The sequence below is a fragment of the Vulpes lagopus genome, chromosome 2 (genome assembly GCF_018345385.1).
Source record: "Vulpes lagopus strain Blue_001 chromosome 2, ASM1834538v1, whole genome shotgun sequence".
NCBI classification, from domain to species: Eukaryota; Metazoa; Chordata; class Mammalia; order Carnivora; family Canidae; genus Vulpes; species Vulpes lagopus.
This window is the reverse complement of record NC_054825.1, coordinates 86,292,463-86,316,611: the sequence shown is the minus strand read 5'-3', so window position 1 is coordinate 86,316,611 and position 24,149 is coordinate 86,292,463. Positions and strand designations below refer to the sequence as shown.

Genomic DNA, 24,149 nt, shown 5'->3' with positions numbered 1-24,149 from the left:
TACTTGATAACCGACCATCGATTTGTAAACTATGGCACTCCACACTCCCCCTGCCCCAGCATAGCTGTCCCAAACCTTGTTATTTCATGGGAAGATCTTTCTTTTCTGTTGAGAGAAGGAACAGTCTTGTTTCTTTATTTCACTGGTAGGAATGATCTCTCTCTCTCTCTTTTTTTTTTATGATCTAACTCTTCTCTGAGCTATAGTCATTGCACATCAGAGTGGACGAGGGGGGGCGGCAGGTAAGTAATTTGGGGGAGGAGCAGATGAGTAGTATATGTGAGCATTGCTTTATCAAGATTTTCTCTCAGGAGCTTGAATTGACTCACTAGATGAATGATTTATTTAGCACGAGTTCATTTCCCAGTTGTAGAATCCATCCCTGAGTTTTTGGAAAGAGTTTGAGACTGGAGAATCCAGTTTTCTTTCATGGCATTTAGCAATATTATTACATCTACTAAGGAATTCTCTGTCTCCTGGATGGAGTCTGCCTTTGCATTCCTTCCTCATGCCTCCTTGATCCTCCTCACCTCTGCCCACCATTTCTAGTGTCTAATTACCATAAAGAGGGAAGGATGTCTGTGCTACACTGTGAATGGAAGATGCCATCATATCACTGAGTTGATACCAGTTGATATCACTGAGTTGATACCACTGATACCAGATATTTTCTTCATCTGTACAGACTTTCATCATAGGCCCATGAGTCTGAATACATGAAAGAGCAAAAAGGAATACTTCTGCACACAGGAGATAGGAATCTGAAAGCCTCCTGATGCCCACCAAATGGGGCAACGCTTGCCTGAGTTCTCTTCCCTTTTGTTCATTATGAATAAATGATCCTTTTGTGCAAGTTGATCTTGTGGAACTCCAACCCATCATCCCATTTAGGTCCGTCTGATGCATCCTTGACATTTTTACTGAAATGTATGTGAAAAATGTGATTTACTGTACAGAAATTCATTATACTTCTAGCTGTACAACAATAGGGTTGTTCTTTTTTTTAAAGGAATAACTTGCATTTGAATAATTTGTTTTTTTTTTTTTTAATTTTTATTTATTTATTATAGTCACAGAGAGAGAGAGAGACAGAGACATAGGCAGAGGGAGAGAAGCAGGCTCCATGCACTGGGAGCCCCACGTGGGATTCGATCCCAGGTCTCCAGGATCGCGCCCTGGGCCAAAGGCAGGCGCCAAACCGCTGCGCCACCCAGGGATCCCGTATTTGAATAATTTGGTCCAGTTAGGCGTTGTTGAAAAAACAGCTGGTGTCAAAGAAGAGGAAGTTAATTATAATAGCAACACATCATAAAGGGAAGTTTGTGTTAAAAAGCTGTTTCAAATTCTGTATGTGTCAAACATCACTCATCAGTACCCCAGCCCTGTTTAAAGACCTGTCTCCAACTTACAGCAAGATGTATTTATTTAAACATAAAATAAAATTTAGAGGAAAGGCAAAGAGAGTCTAGAATTTCTTTTAGGATTACTTTTTAGCTTTGGTATAATTTTTTAAGATTATATTTATTTATTCACAAAAGACGCAGAGAGAGAAGCAGGCTCCATGCAGGGAGCCCGATGTGGGACTTGATCCTGGAACTCTAGGATCACACCCTGGGCCAAAGGCAGACGCTTAACTGCTGAACCACCCAGGCATCCCTAGGTTTGGTATAATTTAACTTGACTTCTACTACAGGTTGTTTTAATTGACAGTTGCTCATATCAAGAGAAGGATGTGTTCTCACCCCTGATCACAAAACAGTACAGGTATAAAATGTCTCTAGATCTGGTAAAATAGGAAGCAAGTTAGGGTTATTTGCCTTCATAATATTAATACTCATACTGATAATATGAGTATTATGAGTATTAAAATCAATTATAATACTCATTATGAGTATTAACATTAAAACTCCTGTGTCTTTAAAATGCTTAAAATACTTTCGTAAACTTATTTCAGTTCTTTAAAAACAATCCAAGGATCTAGACAAGTTAGGTATTTACCACATAGATTAGGCAGATGAAAGATACTTTCTTTACAGATGAGAAATAAACCCAGAGAGATATGATGACTTAGAGGCACACACAGTAAGTGTGAGAGCAGGGCAAGCCCCATATTGTCTGACTTGTCATCTCGTATACTTCTAAGTCTGCACACACATTTCATATGTCCTCTAAAAATATGATTGTCTAGGTTCTTGTTAGGTTTTAGAGGTTTTTGTTTTTGTTTTTGTTTTTTTTTAACTTGAGCTTTTATATTTTTTATACAAGCATAACGTGTAAGCACAAATATAATTCGTTTCCTAACTTTGAAGACGGGCCAGTCCTGTGACACCTGTGTTGGAGTTTTCCCCCTGAGCTGGCTCAGCTTTATTTTTGCAGCATGCTTAAGGGTAAAGACAAGTCCCACATTCTCAGAGAGGCCCGGGGTGTTCACAACAGTGCATCTAATATTTCCTAGTCTTGTTTTGAAGTTTCGAAATTAGGTAAGAGGATGGAGCTGGGTAGTATAAGAAATATTCCTCTTTTACCCAACTTTGGTGGAAAACTTGCCTAGTTCCCCTCGGACAGAAAGTGGGATTAGAAGGGAGAACCCAGAAGGTCACCAGCTGGGGAACCATGTTCTTTCCCAGCCAGGAACTCCCAGCCTGCTCCTTTTCTTTCAGGAAACTAAGATCCTGCTTACTAGTTCTGCTTCTCCCACCCTGAATCAATTTAACTTGGCAACCCCACACCAGCTGTTCCCACTTCCTTCCTCTGGCTGTAATTACCTAAGTTCTAGGCACAAACACTTTCCAATTTTGGAGATACTCCATTTATTTATCCTTAAAATGACCTCTTCATAGTTACATTGTCCCAAATAGCTATCAAAAGTTGTCTTTATCTTCCCTCACAGGGAGACCTACATTAGATTGTCTCTTTTGTCTTCTTTCTCTCTTTGGTTATCAAAGCATATGAGGAAAAAATGATTTTTGATGGGGGGGCGGGTGTTTCTGGTGTGGCCAGGGGATAGACGGACCTGAAGGCCCCTAAAGAATTCAGACAAGTATGAAGCTGTAGTGAGGTAATGCATCCTTAGAACATTTCACTGGGAAGGACCTGGAGTTTATTTTGTCTTAATGCTAGGCAGTTTAGGTGGGAAGTGTCCATGCAGTGATATGGAATATAGCAGTGGTGTTTTAAATTTATTCTCCTTCCTCCTTTTTTCTCCTTTAACGAATTTAGTACAATTCAACATCCACTAGACTGCCTGAGTAGCTAGACACCTTCCAAGGTCTTGTTTGCTATTTATTTGTACTGAGTTAAAATGTCCAAATTGTCCTTGTTCATGTAAAATTACATCATAACTCTGAGTAAACTCTCTCCTTCAAGAGAATAACTTTTTTAAAAAAAGATTTTATTTACTTATTCATGAGAGACACACAGAGAGAGAAGCAGAGACATAGGCAGAAAAGCAGGCTCCATGCAGGGAGCCTGATGTGGGACTTGATCCCAGGACTCCAGGATCATGCCCTGGGCGGAAGGCAGGCATTCAACCACTGAGCCACTCAGGCGTCCTGCAAGAGAATAACTTCATTCATTCAGCCTTGACAAAACATAAGCAATAGTTTTTTTTTTCTTATTTTTTTTTTAATTTTTACTTACTTATGATAGTCACAGAGAGAGAGAGAGAGAGGGGCAGAGACACAGGCAGAGGGAGAAACAGGCTCCATGCACCGGGAGCCCGACGTGGGATTCGATCCCGGGTCTCCAGGATCGCGCCCTGGGCCAAAGGCAGGCGCCAAACCGCTGCGCCACCCAGGGATCCCCATAAGCAATAGTTAATAAGAATCCAATAGATCTTATGATTTTTTTTTAGTATAACCGTGAATTTCTATTGGATTCTTTTCAGTACTTCTAAATAGAAGCTAACTTAGCCAGTAGTGTAAATTACACACTCAGTATAATGTTAGGGAAAAAGTCATTTGAAAATATGACGCTATATAACATAGTTTAACAGTTTGGTAGTGAACCAGAAGCAATGACCCTGTGCTCCTTTTTTAAAAAAAATTCAATTAGCCAACATCAAGTACATACTTAGTTTCAGATGTAGTGTGCAATAATTTATCACTTGTGTATAACACCCAGTGCTCATCTCATCATGTGCCCTCCTTAATGCCCATTACCCAGTTACTCCATCCCCCCACCCAGCTCCCCTGCAGCAATGGTGTTTCTGAGTTGAGAGACTCTCAAGGTTTGTCTCTCTCTGAAGACTTCCCATGCAGTTCTCCCTCCCTTCCCCTATGATCCTTTGTGTTCCTTATATTCCACAGATGAGTGAAACCGTATGAACCCTGTGCCCTTTTAATACTAAATACTGCCTCTGGACATTCCTACAAGCATCTTGCTTACTTGATAACCAACCATTGTTTTGTAAATCATGGCACTCTGTACCTCCTCTGCTACAAAATAGCCCTCACACACACTTATTATTTCTTGGGAGATTTTCCATGGGAATGATTTTAATACAGTTTCAGAATTTGTTATAATGCAAAATGATATTAAAGCAAAGAAGACATGTAAGAGGCTTATTCCAAGGAGCAATTCTTCAGGAAGATGTAGCATGTTGGTTCTAAGCCAACAGCAGCTTATTTTCTGTAGTGCCAAGCAGAGGGACCCTTCAGCCTTCTCCCTTCATTGCTACCAAAAGATACATGCTGGTAGGGTAGTTCCTGTGCTGGGCATGAGGCCATCTTTCTTTCCTGTGGCACAAGGACAGTGCTCACCATGATAGGCCTTTAGCCAAAAACAAATGCTAGCACACAGAGTTGGAAGCAACCAGCAATCACTCAACCTGACTCTTAGCGTGTTACATGAGAGGGGAAATGACAGATGACTAGTCAGGAGCAGAGCCAGGACTTACACCTTTCTACTGTGATTCATAGCCCAGTATTTTATACATTCATTAACTTATTCATTTGTTCATGCTTTTATTGAGTACCTACTACATGCCATTCGATTTACTAGGCAACCAGTGGAGTATGAAGATGAACACAACATCCAAGTTGTTTGTGATGTAGGATGGGAGAAACATATGATGTCACATTTGTAGTGAATACATGTATTGTTGTCATAGAGGTCTGTACGAGAGGGCCGTGGGGGCAGAAATAAGGATACCATCTACTTCTGTTGGGAGGATTGCTGTCACTGATGGCAGTCAAGGGCAGCTTCATAGAGAACAGATTTCTTATGCAATGTACAGAGGACATTGTGCAGTAGAGGAAGAAGAGAAGGACATTCACTTCTTACTTGGAGGCCAGGGGTGGGGGTTGTTACTATCACAAGACAGCAGTATCCAAAGGACTGGTTTGCTACTCTAAAGAGATGCTCTATAAATCAAGTTTGGAAAATTCTGCATACTGTGTTCCTGGCTTTGTGATTATCCAGAATTTTTGTATTTATTTTTTCATGAATGATTGTGTGTGTGTGTGTGTGTGTGTGTGTGTGTGTGTGTGTGAGGGGTCTGTGGAGAAAGAGAGATGCACTACCTACCTATGAGACACCTATAGGAAGAGCCACTTTGAACTTTCCTCCAAAGTGTCACTCATCCATCTCTTGATTTCCATCCCCCCCCCGCACCACTATTGCCCAAGTTCTTATTTTGACGTTCTTGAACTTTTGCAATGCCACCCAAATTTTTTTCCCTCCAATACTAAATACCACCATCTAATTAGTATTTTTTTAGTATTTTTTAAAACTATAACAAGGTTTACCTTTTATGTACTTTCTTCATGGAATACAAAAATTTAAAAGTACAAAAGGATGTGTAGTGAAGTCATTCTCTCATCTTCATCCTCCACCCAGCCAGCCCCCCTTTCTACCACCAACCACTATTATTAGTTCCCTGTATATTCCTCTAGAGAAATTTTATGAATGTACAAATTAGAATTTTCTTTTTCTCCTTTTGGTACATAAATAAGAACATTGGTTAAAAACCATTCTGTACTTTGCTTTTTTTTCACTTAACAGGATAGCTTGGGGATCTTTCCATATCACTGCATGAAGAACTTGCTCATTCTTTGTTCAGCTGGATTGTAGTCCATATAATGGACATACCATAGTTTATTCAGCTAGTTTCTAGTTGATAGACATTGATGGTGTTCTCAGCCTTTGCTATTACTGTGTCCCAATGTGTGCTGATACTTCTTTATGTATATTGCTCACCTTAAAAAACATTTTGACTGCCAGTTGCTCACAAAACAAAGTACTTTACCTTGGCATTCAGGGTCTTCCAGTAAGGCCCCAAATAACTTTCTTTCTTTTTTTTTTTTTTTTGAATCAAAAGCAGGGTTTATTTTTCTACCAAATCCCCAATCCATGTTCCAGCCAATGGATGAAGGGTAAATCAAGCCTCACATAGACTCTATGTAAAAACAACTGTAATTTTCTACAGGATAAAGGTTTCTGTTAAGTTCCTAGGCATTTGTGAGATGAAAAAATTTCCCGTATTAGACAGTCTGTGCTTTCTTACGTATTCAAACGTTCCCACCTGCTGCCTCTTCTGCACAGATGAGGGAGACCCGTTCTGGAGCTGCCCTAACAGTCCAACCTCCATGTCACTCCATGGTCTGATAACCTAGAACCGCGGTAGGATTTCAATGTGTAATGCCCAAGAACAGCTGAAAAGACGGGAATTCAATTCTTCAAACTTGCTCTGAGTGCCTACTATTTGCCAGGCACAAGTGAGGCACTGGGCAGTGATTCTGCTGGTTCTGAGAAATACAGATGGTGCTACAAAGAGGAGCTCTCCCCACCCCCACCCCTAAATGGCAGGAGGATGTTTGCTGGGGATTAAGAGAACCAATTTCTCCTCTACTTCTACCACCTGGGATAGGTCTGTAACTCAGGCCCTGGGAACAGGTGCTGTGTCTCTTCTGGCAGGTGCTGCCATGGAAGAACCAAGAGCAGTTTCTAAACAGCTGTGGAATTAGCTCCACAGTCCACATAGTGATGGGTTTCCAAGGAGCTCTGGGTCATGTGGCCAATGTATGCAATCTTCACTGAAGTTCGCATGAAGATCACTATGTTGTGCACCAGGATATCGGGCAATGTGCAGAAGAAGTATACATAGGAAAATGGTCCTCCCATCTCAGCCTTCGCAGTAAAATTCACCAGTTGTTCGCTCCGAGGAGGAATGAGGGAGACGTTAGTGGTCACATATGTGCCCACCACTGTGTTCATGTACTGAACCTGGCTGGACAGGCTGGTCACTGCCACCGAGTAGAAGTTGGAGTTCCTGATTTTCAGCGTAGCCGTGATGGCAAGGATCACAAGGGAGTCCTGCTTATTAAATGTGACTTTCACCACTTTGATGCCGTCATCATCCACAAGGACTGAATGTGGAAACAGGAAGAAAACCACCAAACCAGATGCCAGGAGACAGAGCAGGACAGACAGGAGGACGTACTGCTTAGTTCTCTGAGGGCGCAACCTCTGATCACTGTGTGGGATCAAAGCCACCAACTCATTTACTTGTTCTGTTGGAATGTAGCCTGTCCCCTGGCACGTGAGACAGGTGATGCTATCTCGACCGGTGAACTCCACATATGGGAACTGAGCAATGGCTTCTTCTTGCTCCCTTTCTGCCAGCAAATCCTCCCTGTTCTCTTTCTTTCGCTTGCAGTAAGAGGGGCGAGCGGAGGTGGAATGCTGGGACCCCATGGCCAGGATGTGCCACTTGTGTCATGTCCTGCAGGGCGCCGACTCCTGGCAGCTCCGGTTCCGGGCCGCACCCGCCGCCACCTGCCCGCTCCGCAGGTTGACCTGCCTCTCCGGTCCTCCCCCAAATAACTTTCTAATGTTATAGGTACATGCCAAAATGAACTTTCTTCTTAGTCTAATGATTAAACTCAAGATCTTTTGCAAATATCTCTTTAACTCTTTCCTTTATACTTCCCTAAATGAACTGTATTTTCTAGCCCCTGATAGTAATATATATTATTCCCTGAAAGCACCTTTGCTATTCCTGGTCCTCTAACTTGGATCTCTACCATCCTGCTTTGCCTTTGAAAGTTGTCTGTCTTCCTTTAGCTCATCTTGAGTTTCACCCTCTACTGAACTTCTCACACTTCTTTATTTCTTAGTAATATTCTCTTCAAAAACACAAGGCCTTATTGTAGAATTACTCTTTGGACTTTTCATGTGTGTACCTACATGCATACACCTAGGCATATAATACTTATTTTTAAAGGTGTATGTGTCCTTTTTTTTCCTTTTTTATCAGCAAGATTGTGAAGTATCAAAGAGCCCCTCATAGTGTGTGTGTATATATATATATATATATATGTGTATATATATATATATATATCATTATGATTTCAAAATTACCCAGCACAGTTCCTTTCTCTATCGCTTTTTATTTACCCATCTGTTATCCTTAAGCACTCAAAAATCCTACATACCATGCTAAGCCAAAGACCCTGTCAATTCCCCTCTGCCCCCATGTTGATTTTGGGATGAAGAATGGTGGCCGATTGGCTAGACTTTGAATTGCTCCTCTGCTCATTCCTTACCTCACCTAATCTGGCTCTTCTTCTTAGCCAGATGGACCCACCCTTGAGACGCCACAAAAGCCTTACATTCCCTGTTTCCATGACAACATATGTGCCATCGTTTCTGAAATTCTGTCCCATTTCTCTTTCTAAATCGTGATTCCCCAACCTCAGTGAAGCCTTTATACCATAGACTTTATCAGATTGTCTCTTCCATGCCTCTAGTAATTTAAACATCCAGAAACAATGATAATTACAGCTAGCTTTTTTTTTTTTTTTTTCTTATTCATGAGAAACACACAGAGAGAGGGAGAGAGGCAGAGACACAGGCAGAGGGAGAAGCAGGCCCCATGCAGGGAGCCTGATGCAGGACTCCATCCTGGGACTCCAGGATCACGCCCTGGGCCAAAGGCAGGCACTAAACCACTGAGCCACCCAGGTATCCCCTGACAGCTAGCTTTATCAAGAGTTCTCTGTGCTGATTTAGGATAGCTACATTATTTGCACAATCTCACTCCTCACAACCTAGAAGATAGGGACAGTGCCTTCAGTGTATTTCTCACATTCTACTTTTTATTAAACAACATGTAAATTATATTTGTGACTATTTATTGTCAGATGTTCTTACCTGTGTGTGGATTTGCCCACTCGGATAAATAGCCAATACCCTATATTTCCCAAGAGACAGCATCTGCATGGTACCCTCGCAGAGTGTGAGTGTGGTTTACATAGGGAACCTGAACCCCTTTTAGCCTTTCCCCAAGAAGATCGTGACTGCTAATTCTGTGCCTACATATTCTGTAAGAATGATTTTTAGATTATTCAGTTTTTGGATTTTGCATGTTTGTACTGATTCCTTTAAACCATTGACAATACTTCTATGTTCTCTCATTTCTGTTAGTTTGTAAATTTCTCCAATACAGGGACTTACGGTATACTTCTGAAATTTCTAATTGGTAATAAAATTATTAATACAAATTTTCCCACACCAAATAATTATTGAATAAGTTTGTATTAACTTCTGCTTTATTTTTTTTCTCATTTTTCAGGAAATCATTTGCCAGAAGAATACTGTGAGTATTTTCCTTAACTCTTCCAGAAATTTTTTATCTCTTCTGTTTCATCAACCAATCTCTAACCCTTTTTTTTTTTTAAGATTTTATTTATTTATTCATGGGAGACACACAGAGAGACAAGAGAGAGGCAGAGACACACAGGCAGGGGGAGAAGCAGGCTCCATGCAGGGAGCCCTACATGGGACTTGATCTCTGGTCTCCAGGATCAGGCCCTGGGCTGAAGGTGGCGCTAAACCGCTGAGCCACCTGGGCTGCCCTCTAACCCTTTTTTATCATCACAAATTGTTCATTTCTCTGTTGTTCCTCTTTAGAGTTTGATATCAATATAAATATGGTTACTTTATCGAAATATTTCTTTAAAAGTGAAACAGTAGTGGGAGATGACACTGATGCCTGTTTTTTGCATATATTCTTATATTTTGGAGAAAACTGTTTCCATTGTATATCCAATTTTGTGTGATTCTGAGTGGCACTTAGGCTGCATATATGCACACATGCGCATATATATATGTGTGTGTTATGTTCATATATACACATATATAGATATTTATATCTATGTGTATACTATATAACATGAATTATAGGCACAAATACAGACACATATATTATATAGGTACATGTATATCTATTACCTATTTATCTATACAGATTGATTTAATTCCTGAGTCTTGTAGTCTGCCTTTGAGACCACACCACAGAATTCCCACCTTCTACACAATATTAAACAAAAGTTAAAAAGTAATAAAAATAAATTTCAAATTTTACAAATGCACAAAAAAAAATCACACAATTTAATATCTAAAGGAATCAGCCTTGTTATGCTGGTGGTTGTGTTTGGAAAATAAGCCAGTATTTAAAAACCATAAGAATGTATCTTTGCAACCTAGAGTGAAAATAATACCCTACATAAAGATCTGCACATGATTTGATTTAAGATGATAAGATAAAAAATATAATTGTAGTTTTTTCTTAGATCAGAAAGTTTAAAACTTACGGTTAAGATTGCACCAAGTCAGAGATGCATTGCAACATAAGTAAAATTATCATTATGTACCTTTATTCCTCACATCTCTACAGGAAATGAGCAATTATTGCTTCAGGCATCTCATCTCTTTAGTGTAACAGTTTTATTAAACAAATAATGATTGAACATGTATGGTGTGCCAGGCTTTGGGCTTAGTGCCATAAGGATTCACTAGGGAGGTAGAAAGTGGAAGCAACCAGATTCGTAACTGCTCAAAAAGACAGCAAATGAGTAGTGCCAGAGTCTAGTTGGGGAAGAAGGTCAGTAAACAAATAAGCAAAGACACAAATTGAAAAATTAATACACGGCAGTGTGCTGAAGAGTGGGTGGCCGTATATCTAACGGTCACAGGCCTTTGAAAGGAGGTAGCATTTACCTGAGACCTGGTAGGAAGTGAAGAGCTCATCATGCCTGCTGATAGGTTGGACATGTGGAGAAGCAGGGATATAGGTGACCAAATATTGCACATTATGAACATGTCACCTGTTGGCTTGAGTGAGCTGCTGGGTTTCAGGTGCTGGGTGTCCTTATCAAAAGTTGAGGGTTTGGAGCAAATGCTTCAATATGTTTAAATGCTGAGAACATTTCTTCCCAGAAACTTAATTCATTTTCCACACACACTTATGTTCACATTTATGTAGCATTTAAAAATTGAAAAACCGGGGATCCCTGGGTGGCGGAGCGGTTTGGCGCCTGCCTTTGGCCCAGGGCGCGATCCTGGAGACCCGGGATCGAATCCCACATCGGGCTCCAGGTGCATGGAGCCTGCTTCTCCCTCTGCCTGTGTCTCTGCCTCTCTCTCTCTCTCTGTGACTATCATAAATAAATAAAAAATTAAAAAAAAAATTGAAAAACCGAATCAGCATTATTTTTTTTAAGGGAAGATCACAGAATAGGATTAGGTTTTGAGCTGCAGGTTTTCATAGCTATGAATACAGGCATGCACCAGAGAGATCGCTGTTGTTTATTTTATGAGCACGCCTCAGCATTTTGAAATTTAAGGAGACATTGTCTTTCTGTTTCAAGAAGCAGGTTTGAATATTTTAGAATTAGCACCTTATTAGTAAAAGGCAGTTGTTATGCCTGAGATGTCTGTTCTTGATCACACAGTGTTTTTTTGTTTTTTTGTTTTTTTCATTTGCTTTGGATTACTGGTTCTTTCTTTTTAAAAAAAAAAAAAAGATTTTATTTATTTATTCATGAGAGACACACACACAGAGAGAAACAGAGGGGCAGAGACACAGGTAGGGAAAAGCAGGCTCCATGCAGGGATCCCGATGTGGGACTCGATCCAGGGCCTCCAGGATCAGGCCCTGAGCTGAAGGCAGCGCTAAACCGCTGAGCTACCCGGGCTGCCTGGATTACTGGTTATTTCAAACTATGGGTGTGACAGTCATCTATGAACAGAAATTGCAGTAATAAGGTTCCTGAGTTATACGTGAGCCAACCTGGGAAATAAACATTCCCATATTATTAGTTTTCATCATTCTGAAAAAAAGTGCTTTTCTCAGTAGTTAGTATCTCAAACAACAACAACAACAATAAGACAACGAACAGTGTCACAACCAACCCTCACACTTTCCCCTACCGCATGCTCACGGGGCTCTTAGCTCAGGCCTCGTAACATCCCTGTGGCTCCTGCAGCTTATCACTCTCCCCTTTGCTTCCCCAACAATGGGGAATTGACAAAAAAATTTATTTATTTATTGTCTTATAAACATAGGGAAGAAACTAGAAAGTACAGTGAGGCCAGGAACTTAGGAAAACCTTAACATGCTGGTTGTTTTCCTTGAGGACCCTGAAGCCTTGTTCCATGAGGTTTGAAGGAGATGGTTTCAGGATTCCATTTTTCTCTGATGTTTGCATGACTCTCATTTTTCTCGCTTTACCCCTCTGCTGCTGATATACACCTAGACATCTGAGAGCCATTCTCTCCCAGAATTAGTTTTACACAGATGCATTATTCCCCAGTACCCATTTCAATAGTTACATATCCTATTTCATGTTTTATATACCATGACACATGGTATTAAAGTTTCTGAGGATACAGATCTTTATCCAGCAGCAGAAGAATAATGTTTTGAAACACTAATAGTGCTTTCCTGGCTTACTGGCTTTTCATCTATTTGTCCTAACATTTGACTTGGAAGATTCAGAGCATTTTCTCTTTGAATGTTGAATTATAGTACTTATCTAAAACAGGAGTATCTATTGCTCTTTTTAACCCACCCATAGTTAAAGCTCTGGAAGATTTGGCAAGCATCCTTTTGGTACACTTGCCTTTCTTTTCTGCTCAGGCAATGGATCAGGTAAAAGGATTAAATTGGTGGACATGCAGTGGGATCTCAGAAACATTTTAGAAGCAGAACATGCTTATTTTTCCTCTTCCTGACTTGTCCTCCAAGTTATTGTTCCATGAAAGAGAACTTAAGAAAGGAACAATTTAATGTACTTGATTTAAACATCAAATCTCAACCTCTGGAAATTCTTATCATATTTTAAATGGAAGTCAGGTCTAGTTTCTGCTTCGCTACCTGACATACAAAGAATATGTCAAAGAATATGTTCATAAGTAATTCAATCTGGCCATAAAGGCGTTTATCACTTCTCGTCTGTTTGCTATGAGGCAGTGGCTTGGCTTGTGCAGGGTTCCATGAAAGTGACCTGAGGCGAAATGTTGGTGTGTCAACCTGTAGAGGCCACTTGGGAGGCGAAATGTTGGTGTGTCAACCTGTAGAGGCCACTTGGGAGGGTGCTGACCCCTCTACCTGTCATGGAGTACTCTCTAGAGAAGTCCTTGGGCTGGAGTCCCAAACATATCACAGATCAGCTACATGATCTTATTTGAATCCATTTTTATTTTTTATTGTCTCTGTTTTTATAAAACAGAGACAATAGCACTCCCTACTCAGTGGGGTGTCTGCTTCTCCCTCTGCCTCTTGTTCCTCCACCTGCTCATGCTCTCTCCCTCAAATGAATAAATAAAATCTTTGGGTGAAAAAAAAATAGTCAATAGTATCTTTTTCAGTAGGTTATTGGGAACGTATGACCACTTATCCTTGGCACATGCAAGTGGTGACTCACTAAGGTTTGCTCTTATTTGTTTAATTCCAAGGGGGAAGAGAAGTGTTATATTCTTCCCCATAATGCTGATATGGCTAAGATCCGATAATCAGGGCTCACTGTGCTCCCTAGAATAGTGATAGGGTTCCCACATACCTTATTTTACTTGTCAGCCCTCTGGCTTTTTTGTTGTTGCTGTTTCCTCTCTGGTTTTTCTCTTAGAGGTCTCTCATGTTTCCTTAGATTCAACCACACCAGATACTTACCAGGCCTGTACTTTTGTTGGAAACCCTTTTATGCTCCAGTCACATATTTCCAACTCTCTTCTGGACATTCTGACTTTACGTGTCCTGCCCTCCTTAAATCTCGATCTTTTTAATAGTGAACATTTCACCCTTCCCACCGCAACTCAGGATTCAACCTCTTGAAGTGCCTCTCATATGTTAAATGGAAGTCAGGTTCTGTTTGTGATTTAGTACAAGTGCCCCCAACTGGAATATGTTCATAAATAATGAAGTCTGGTTCTGCTTTCTAAATTCTTGGTTCTTTGCTAATGATACCACTCTTTTTAGGTAGCCCCATTTAAGACTGTGATTATGTTTCCTTTTCTGCTCTGAATCCTCCCATGATTCCCACTACCCGGTACATACAGTTTAAAACCCTCAGCTTTGCATCCATGTCCCTTCCCTAAGCTCCAAGAACCAGTCAGATTTACTTACTCAGGGGTGTGCAGCCCAGTTTCCTCTGTCTTCTTCCCAGCTCAACTTTTGTTTGCATGACTGTTCCTCACATTGTTAGGAATCTATAGAAGGTCAGCATGAGTGAGTGAAGAGTGGTATGGGCTGAGGCCAGAGAGAGAAGCAGGATTTGGAACATCAAGCCTTTGTAGGCCACTGAGATGTGTCTTATCTTCATCCCAGGAGCAAGGGAGGGGGCCTTATGCAGCTGAGGGAAGCAAGCAATCTGATACAGGTTGTTAAAAGGTCACTTTAAGTAATGAATCACTAAATTCTATACCTGAAACCAAGTTTACCATATATGTCAACTAACTAGAATTTAAATAAAAGCTTGAAATCAGAAAGAAAAAAAAGGATCACTTTGACAGCTGGGTAGAGAATACATTGGAGGGCGAGAGGGGAAGAACGTAGACCAACAAAGACCAGTGACAGTGGCTCAGCAAGGTGTTGGTGGCCTAGTCTCCTACACGGGCAGAGAAGACAGAGGGAAATGGACAAATAGGAGTAGGATTACTGGGATTTTGATAGGACATGGGTGGTAAAGGAAATGGAAGCATCAAGGAGAACTTCTGGGTCTCTAGTCTTAGTAATAGAGGCTAATGGGGCCCTGACTGTGACAGAGTAGCCTGGAGGAAGCAGCTTTGTTCTGGGATCACTCAGCATAGTATGTCAGGTGTGGAGCCCTTAAACATTAGCTCTTCTTCTCGTCATGCATTTATGCTGTGTCTCTGTGATTCAATTTTAAATTCCCTGAAGGCTGAAGGCTGTGTTTTAAACTACTCTGTTTTTTTCCTGCAGCATACACAAATCACAATGCCTTAGTCATGAGAGATGCTGAATAAATATTTAATTGACCGATAGAAGCTGTGCCATACTGGGTTTTGTTTTCCTTTTTCTTTTTGCATTATCTATAAGTCCTAATTATTTGCAATAAGCAATTAAGGAAATTGGAGGAAATTTCCATTCTCATAGGTCATAAATAAGAAATGAGGTTTTTCTATTTGCCTCACATTCAGGATTACTATTTAAAATGACTCACTGCAGTAGGACCTGGGATTTCCTTAGTGTGGAGTCTCTAGGCCAGCTCACCACCTCCCGGTGCCTCCTCTTTCCACAGATGTGCACTGGGAACTACACATTCGTCCCTTACATGATAACTCCACATAACAAGGTCTACTGCTGTGATAGCAGCTTCATGAAAGGGTTGACAGAGCTCATGCAACCGAACTTCGAGCTGCTTCTGGGACCCATATGCTTACCTCTTGTGGACCGTTTCATTCAGCTTCTGAAGGTGGCACAAGCAAGTTCTAGGTAAAGTTCAATAATGCCGTTTGATGATGATCATGCAGTGCTGTTCTACTTCTTTTATTTGTGCATTTCATCAGATGTTTCTTAGAGCACATGGCCAAGAACCAGAAAAATAAAAGTGTGATATCCTCTAAGTAGATAAGAGATGCCACATAGTTCACTTTATTCACAAGAGAACAACTTGAGATCAGAAAGGAAAAAAAAAAAAGACTTAACTGTATTATAGTAATGGTAAGGATAAAAAAAATATATTCAAAATAATTTAGAAACAGTATCAGAGTAAGTGTCCAGGGACTTTTACTCTAAGAGCAAAAACTCTGCCAAAATTGCTGACGACATTATATTTCAGTTAAGAACAACCGCTTATGTTAATACATGATGATGCTGAGTCAGAAAGAAAGGCCATATTATGTTTCAATCATAGGCACATCTGATTTATTTGGAACAATTTCTACTCAAAACAGTAAAATGAAAAAATAAAATTTTGGCATTTCAAGTGGTATGTGGTAGGTTCTTGGAAAATTCATTAAGATGCAGTATCTTGAACTAAGTTTTTCTAAAGCAAAGCAGATTGTTAAAAGAGATATGGGATTCCCAGATTTCTTAATAATGCAAGATCTATGAGGTATTCATACTGTGCACATTGTGAGTTGAAAGTTACAAATGTTGCAAATGTCATTTGTTTCCTTACACAATCATCATTTTTAATTGAAACTCTTTCTAGCATTAACTCTTTGAATTGTGTTTTCCCACCAGCCAGTACTTCCGGGAATCTATACTCAATGATATCAGGAAAGCTCGTAATTTATACACTGGTAAAGAATTGGCAGCTGAATTGGCAAGAATTCGGCAGCGAGTAGATAATATTGAAGTTTTGACAGCAGATATTGTCATAAACCTGTTACTTTCCTACAGAGATATCCAGGTAAGAAGATGCTTAAAGGAAATTCTTCATCATGTAGCATGTTGGAGGAATAAGAGAGAGTTAACATCAAATTCAGTTAGCTGAGAGGTGATTCTTGTCACTACATGTAATTTTTAATTGACTTTCTAAGCTTTCCATCCTGAGAATTTCTGATGAATGAAAAAGACTTCTATGAGTTAGCCATCTGGGACTATGTAATAAAGTACTTGTATGGTAAAGGTTTGACTTTTTCCTCCAGAAGAACAAAAATAAAAGTCTGTATGCATAGCTAACCTGGGGACAACCTGTTCTAGCTCGTTAGCCTCAGACACACCTGTCAGCCAATAAGTGAAAACTTTTTTGTGGCAAAGAGCAGAAATGGTGTGGTGGGAGGGTGGGAGGAGGAGTGCTTTCTGAATGTATCTCTTACTCCTTGGAATGCTGTTGCTTAAAATTGATAGTGCTAGATCTTACTAGCCAGAAGAAGAAATAATTATAAAAGTAACTTTTAAAATATATCATGTAAAACACATCAACATGCCATTTAGTTTTATCGACATGTCTTAAAATTTTTAAAATATGGTAAAGAAAATGAAATCCTGTGTGTTGGGGATTTGCTATTCCATTTTTACCATAAAATCTAAGTGACTTCTGGTTTCTTATTTCCAACCTTTCAGGCCCAGGTAAATCTTCATGAGAACAGCAGAAACTGACATACATGTAGAGGTGTAGTACTTAAGATCCCAAGGCAAAGGAGAGCTTGAAATGATATCATCTTGTTATTTATAATAGAAGCTCAATCAGTTGCTCCAAGTTCTTGATATTTCGAAAATTATTCTTTGAAAGTAATTGGTAGGACTCTGTGTACCAGGAATCTGACTCCGTAGAGAAGTTAAAGCCCACATAGTTAGACAATATAGTATTATGCTGCTAGATGGTTTACTGTTTTGGGGTCAGCTATGGTAACTCTATATTCTGAGGTTTTTATATAATCCAAATTTCTTATTTAAGAAAAAAAATTCTTTTTGGTTCTAGATTCTTCAAAGTATTACATGGATTCTAATTCTCTTTTTAACACCCTTCTCAAAGTCACATATTTGGTTGTCAAAAGTCATTGCATTGTCAGAACTTACTCCTGGTGGCTTAATTCTGTGTTACTCTCCTCTTGTTTGAAAGGACTATGATTCTATTGTGAAGCTGGTAGAGACGTTAGAAAAACTGCCAACTTTTGATTTGGCTTCCCATCACCATGTGAAGTTTCATTATGCATTTGCACTGAATAGGTAAGAAGAAAAAGTTCCTATCCACAATGTGCTAACATAGTATTTTGTAACCTGCATATTCTTTCTGGGATACGTTTTTGTCATAGCATTGCAGCCAAGCCCTATTAAAATGTAATATTAATATTTCTACTTCAACAATGTGAAATACAGGAAGCGTATACATTCTGTTGTTTTACTTTTTTGTCAGTAAAAAAAAAAAGCCCTCACTGTTTGTATATTTAAATTCTTAAAATTCTTTTTCTTCTCTGTCAGAGTTTACATTTGCTATTTATACTTGTTTAGAATTTTTTGAATTGCATGAATATAATGTTATTTTGAGGCAAATATGCTCAACCCCAAATGGTTATTCACTTTAAAATTTACTAAGTAGAGGGATGCTGGAGTGGCCCAGTTTGTTAAGTGTCCCAATTTGTGGTTTCAGCTGGGGTCATGATCTCAGGGTCATGAGATCAAACACTGTGTCAGGCTCCGAGTGAGTGTTTAAGGTTCTGTCTCCTCCTCCCTTGCCCCTTCTCCCTGACTCTCTCTCTCTGTTTCATAAATAAATCTTTAAAAATAGATTTACTAAGCAGGGTAAGAGTATGTCTAAGTGAACATATTTCTAACCAAATATTTTCATTTTCACTGCTCTGAACATATCTAATTATAATCAGAACTCCACTGGCCACATTTTAGGGCATGTATCCGTGAATCTGCCAAAACCAACATGAACACTGGTCTGCATCATGGCACATACTTCAGTGCCACGTCCTACCCAGAGTCACCATTAGAGGCCATCCATGCTTTGGCCACGGAGAGGTCCAAAGTACTGAGCTGTCCAAAGCTTGTTAGTTGTGGGTTCTCTTCCATGGTGGCGAGTTGAATATACATGTAGTTACTACAACTGAAGAGAATGAGTAAAAGAAAAATGTAAGGACATTGCAACCTTGGACCATTTGCCATGTGTCGCTTAAGGCTTGATAATTTTACAGATGAGGAAGCCAAAGCTGGGAATGACTGAATACCTTTTCTTCGAGGCCCAAAGGTAGCAAGTCATTAAACTGAGGCTGAAACCCAGATCTAGCTGATGCTAATGTCTGTGTTCTTCAGCATTAAAGTCTCTTGCCTCTGTCTTCAAAGAAAAAAGTCAACATGCTGTTCAACCTGAGATTGCTTCTTTCCTTCTTTATCCACCCAAACTGTAGAACTTGCTAACTTTATCAGTAGGTGTAGAATGAAAGTATATTTCATTTCCCCATTTATTAAACATCTTTTTCATTAGATTTGACAGAGTAAGATGAGACCTCCAGAGATTACCAGCACCAACTGCTCTCAAATATTTTTTGAAAGATGGAATGGAATATGGTCTTTTTTGAAATGAAAAATGAAAGTCCATAGAGACTCTTATTTTATGTGTTTTGTCTTCACCTTTCCTAAAATACAATATAACGAATTGATAAGCATGTGTCTATGAAAGGTTATTATAAACTCAAGGTATTACCATAAAGTAAAAAAAGGAATTTCATATGCATTTATATTTAAAGTGATAGTAGAGGGGATCCCTGGGTGGCTCAGCGGTTTGGCGCCTGCCTTTGGCCCAGGGTGCGATCCTGGAGTCCCAGGATCGAGTCCCGCGTTGGGCTCCCGGCATGGAGCCTGCTTCTCCCTCTGCCTGTGTCTCTGCCTCTCTCTCTCTCTCTCTTTGTGTCTATCATAAATAAATAAATCTTTAAAAAAAAGTGATAGTAGAGGAGAGAAATAACTTTCTGTAACAGCTTTATTGAAATATTCTTATGTAAGTCAACCCATTTAACATGTACAATTTATGGTTTTTAGTGTAGTAACAGAATTTTTTGACCATCAATACAATAAATATAACATTTTCATCTCCCCCAAAAGAAACCCCCTACCCATTAACAGTCACTCTCCCTTTTCCCTCCAAATCTCCCAGACCTAGGCAATCACTAATATACTTTTGATCTCTAAATTTGCCTATTCTGGACATTTCATATAAAGGGAATCATATGTAATCTTTTGTAACTGGCTTCTTTCACTTAGGATAATGTTTTTAAGGTTCAAGAAATAATTTTTAAGATAATTTTTATCTGGTTTTGAGAATGATCTACACATGCTTGCTATTTTAAAATGATATGCATAAAGCACCTTCCTTAGATCATCAGTACTAATCACATGTGGACATTAGGCAACTCTTGGGTTAAAATTGGCTTGTTGGTATTGTCTGTGAATAAGTTTGCACAGTGCTTTGGAGCAAAAGTCATTAAAACCTAAAGTCAGGGTTTGGTCCTTGTTTGGATTAGTTGACTGCCCCATTTAGGCCATGGACTACATGAAACCTATGAACCATGAACCTACAGACTATGAAATTAGGAGAACTATAGATGATTAAGGGCAAATCTATCACCATCATCAGGAAAGCAGCTCAGAAGTGATCCTTGTTAGACCCAGTAGACATCTGGTAGGATGAAAAAACAAAAAGGCTTAGGACAGAGGTTTACAGGGGACTCTCCAAATTTCACTGTTGTCTTTATCCTGCCAAACTTGACTATTGTGAATCAATGTATCAAATAGAGTTTTAAAAAGATAATTGGCCTACATTACTTCTGTAATCTGTATTGAAATGATTTTTTTTTCTTCCCCTACCTTAGGAGAAACCTCCCTGGAGATAGAGCAAAAGCTCTTGATGTTATGATCCCCTTGGTGCAAAGTGAAGGGCAGGTTGCTTCAGATATGTATTGCCTAGTTGGTCGAATCTACAAAGATATGTTTTTGGACTCTAATTTCCTGGACACTGAGAGTAGAGACCATGGAGCTTCTTGGTGAGTATATAGGATAAGATACTTGATAAATCCATGACATGGAAAAAATGGTTTGCAAATAAGTTAAATTATTCTTGTCCTAAAGGATTGTATATTATGAAGTAAATCTTTGAATTTATAGCTTCAGTAAGCAGTTTTGATGAAATTCATTTGATATGGCAGAGTAAATTGGGGTAAGTTGGTTGAAAAGATAATTTGAGAAAATAACATTTTTTAAAAGATTTTATTGATTTATTCATGAGACACAGAGAGGCAGAGACACAGGCAGAGGGAGAAGCAGCCTCCCTGCAGGGAATCTGATGCGGGACTCGATCCCAGGATTCCAGGATCATGCCCTGGGCCGAAGGCAGACGCTCAACCACCGAGCCACCCAGGCATGCCGAGAAAATAACATTTTAAAAAGATATTTTAAAATATAATATATAATATAATAACAAAAATATCATTTTGTTGAAAACTTCTACAAATTGATAGACATGAAAGAATACTAGAATAAATTTTAAAAGTATATATACCAAATTTATGGATGAAGAGACTTAACATTTTAAAGATGTTGATTCTCCCCAACAGGGCTTTCATGTGACTTGACAAATTGATTCTAAAATTTATTTGAAAAAACAAAGGGCCAAGAAAAGGCAAAGCAATCTTGAGGAATAAGGTGGAAGAACTTTGCTCTACCAGATAACAAGACCTACTCTAAAGATGTAATAATTAAGACGTTGCAGGCTGAGTGTAGGCCTAGACAAACACTGGAACAGAAGAGAGAGCCTGGAACGGACTGAGATATTTACAAGATTAGATTTATGGCAGTGATCTTCATGAATCAGAGTGGAAAGGGTGGACTCTTCAGGAATGGTACTGGGAAAATGTGTTTATCTGCTTGTAAAAATAAAATGAAATTGGAATTCTACTTTAAAGCACAAGGAATGAAATCTAAGTGAATTAAAGACCAAAATATTTTTAAAATTCTTTAGAAAAAACAAAACTTCTGGGGCACCTGGGTGGCTCAATGTGATTGAGTGTCTGCCTTTGGCTCAGATCATGATCTTGGGCTCCTGCAGGGAGCCCGCTTCTCCCTCTGCCTGTGTCTCTGCTTCTCTCTCTGTGTCTATCATGAATAAATAAATAAAATCATTAAAAAATAAAAAAAGAGGGGATCCCTGGGTGGCGCAGCGGTTTGGCGCCTGCCTTTGGCCCAGGGCACGATCCTGGAGACCCGGGATCGAGTCCCACATGGGGCTCCCGGTGCATGGGGCCTGCTTCTCCCTCTGCCTATGTTTCTGCCTCTCTCTCTCTCTCTCTCTCTCTCTGTGTGTGACTATCATAAATAAATAATAATAAAAATAAATTAATTAAAAAAATAAAAAAAGAAAGAAAAAACAAAAACTTTGAGTAAAACATAAAGCTGACCTTGGGATAGGAAAGAATTTCTTAAGCAAGGCTTAAAAATACTATTAATCATAGAAAGAAAAGATTGGAAAATCTTTGCATCAAAATTTGCTTCTGTTCCTCAAGGTTCTGCCTTTTGGAAATGCCAGAGTGGGTTCTATTGCACTGGCACCCCTGCCAATTATAACAATTATAAACTTGGAAAAACACTTGAGAAGGAAAACAGTTTGAAAGTACTGGACAGCGACTCAAAGGAGTCAGACACTGAAGAGGCTTTGATTCTTGGATAAGGGAAGGCTACCACACTGGGTAAAATCTACATATAAATGGTTTTTCCTATGCAGCATCATTTCCCTGATCTGCAGGGCACAGGACAGAGCTAACTCAAGAAGAAAATCACTTAAAGGTTGGAGGGGTCAGTCTGAGGCTTTCCAATTGCCTGGAAATTGAGTGACATTCCTCCTACATGAAAGAGCCACAGAGAGAGAACGAACCCCCAAATCCGTATAAACTCCCGTTCAGTTCTCAGCAGGGCCCTGACGTGTGTGTCGGAGGTAAAACTCGAGTTTCACCCTAGGAGCCCAGGTGCAAAATAGTAGCTAGAAGTCTTAAAAGGCTAAACAGAAATTTCAACAGCTGCCCAGCATTGGAGAGCCAGACTTTGGAGTTTGAACCTGAAGTGAGAGGGTGCTACATGAACAATCAAACTTTCCAACTAAAGCTCCAGAAGGGCCATGGTGTAGAAATAAAAAACTATATCCCAGGACTAACGAAGTGCACTAAAAATTAAGAGCAAATCTGAGACAGAGGCACCCTAATAAAACCTAAAACCATGCCTCCACATGATCAAGATAAACCATCAACAATTTATTTGCCAGTTATAACAAGACTCATGACTCTCTTTTTAAAAAGATTTTATATATTTATTTGACACAGAGGCAGCTCAAGCAGGGGGAGCAGCAGGCAGAGGGAGAAGGAGAAGCAGGCTTATTTCTGAGCAAGGAGCCCAATGCAGGGCTTGACCCCAGGACCTTGGGATCATGACCTGAGCTGAAGGCAGGTGTTTAACCCACTGAGTCACCCAGGCACCCCAAGCCTGAATACTCTTATGAGGAGTATAGCAGAATCCACACTTTACAACATATCATCCAAAAATGTCTAATACACCATTAGAAACTACTCGATTTATAAAGAAATAGTTAAGTGTGACAGTATCAATTGTTAGCAAGGGTGTCTCTCCTGGTGTGGTAGAAATTTTTATGACCACTTAAATATTTCAGTATTATCAAGGAAAGTTGACAGGTAGCCCATCCTAGATCCAGCAGATCTACTCCAACATACATACTCTAGAAAAATTCTTGGAAGCTCTGAAGCTCTGTGTAAAATTTGACATGCCAAAAAATTCTTTAAAAAAAAAAAAGTTGAGCAAAAGAAGCAAACAGCAGAAAGATAGATACATGGAGTACAATATCATTTATGGAAACTTTCAAATATATATATACACCTAGTAAAGGTATAGATGCATGAATTCACATTATAAGCTCCCAATTAGTATGGTGGTTACCAGGGGGAATAAAGGAGTAGAAAGGAGTGATTCACATGGAGCTGTGAGAATATTTAAAACATTTCATTTCTTTTTTTTTTTTTTTAATTTTTATTTTTTTTTTAAACATTTCATTTCTTAAACTGAGTGGGATTAATGTGGGAGTGTTGCTTATATTATTTTTCTGTATTTCTTAATATTCCTAAAATGTACTCTAATTAAAAATATATACATTAAAGAGGTTGGCTTTCATGAGGAGTTCCTCAGTGATAGCCATAAAATCTTCCAAGTTTTGAAACTGGAATCTTAACTTTGCAAAATCTTCTCATTCTAGCGGTTGAACCAGGGACTGAAATTGAGATAATGGGCTAGAACCAGGGAGAAAAACTTGGGGTCATTTCCTAGATCCTCATGGAAAGCTTTGATTCAGACTTTTAAATTTGTATGATAAATTTTTAGTGTACTCTCTTCAGTAAAGAGA

General features: G+C 39.4%; 2 protein-coding genes across 2 annotated transcripts in view; one reads left to right on the top strand and one right to left on the bottom strand.

Moving 5' to 3' along the window:
* The window catches only part of MAP3K5 (mitogen-activated protein kinase kinase kinase 5), a 199,587-nt gene that overhangs the window by 67,511 nt on the left and 107,927 nt on the right, over nucleotides 1-24,149 (top strand). Inside the window, exons 3-7 of the mRNA XM_041739454.1 lie at nucleotides 9,575-9,598; nucleotides 15,543-15,736; nucleotides 16,490-16,658; nucleotides 17,814-17,920; nucleotides 20,566-20,736. Coding sequence (XP_041595388.1) covers nucleotides 9,575-9,598; nucleotides 15,543-15,736; nucleotides 16,490-16,658; nucleotides 17,814-17,920; nucleotides 20,566-20,736 — 665 coding nt within the window. The remainder of the gene's footprint in view (nucleotides 1-9,574; nucleotides 9,599-15,542; nucleotides 15,737-16,489; nucleotides 16,659-17,813; nucleotides 17,921-20,565; nucleotides 20,737-24,149) is intronic.
* Nucleotides 6,389-7,843, bottom strand: LOC121481906 (transmembrane protein 106C). Its single transcript, XM_041739497.1, has one exon. It carries the CDS (start codon nucleotides 7,693-7,695, stop codon nucleotides 6,946-6,948), a length of 750 nt encoding a protein of 249 aa, XP_041595431.1. The 5' UTR covers nucleotides 7,696-7,843; the 3' UTR covers nucleotides 6,389-6,945.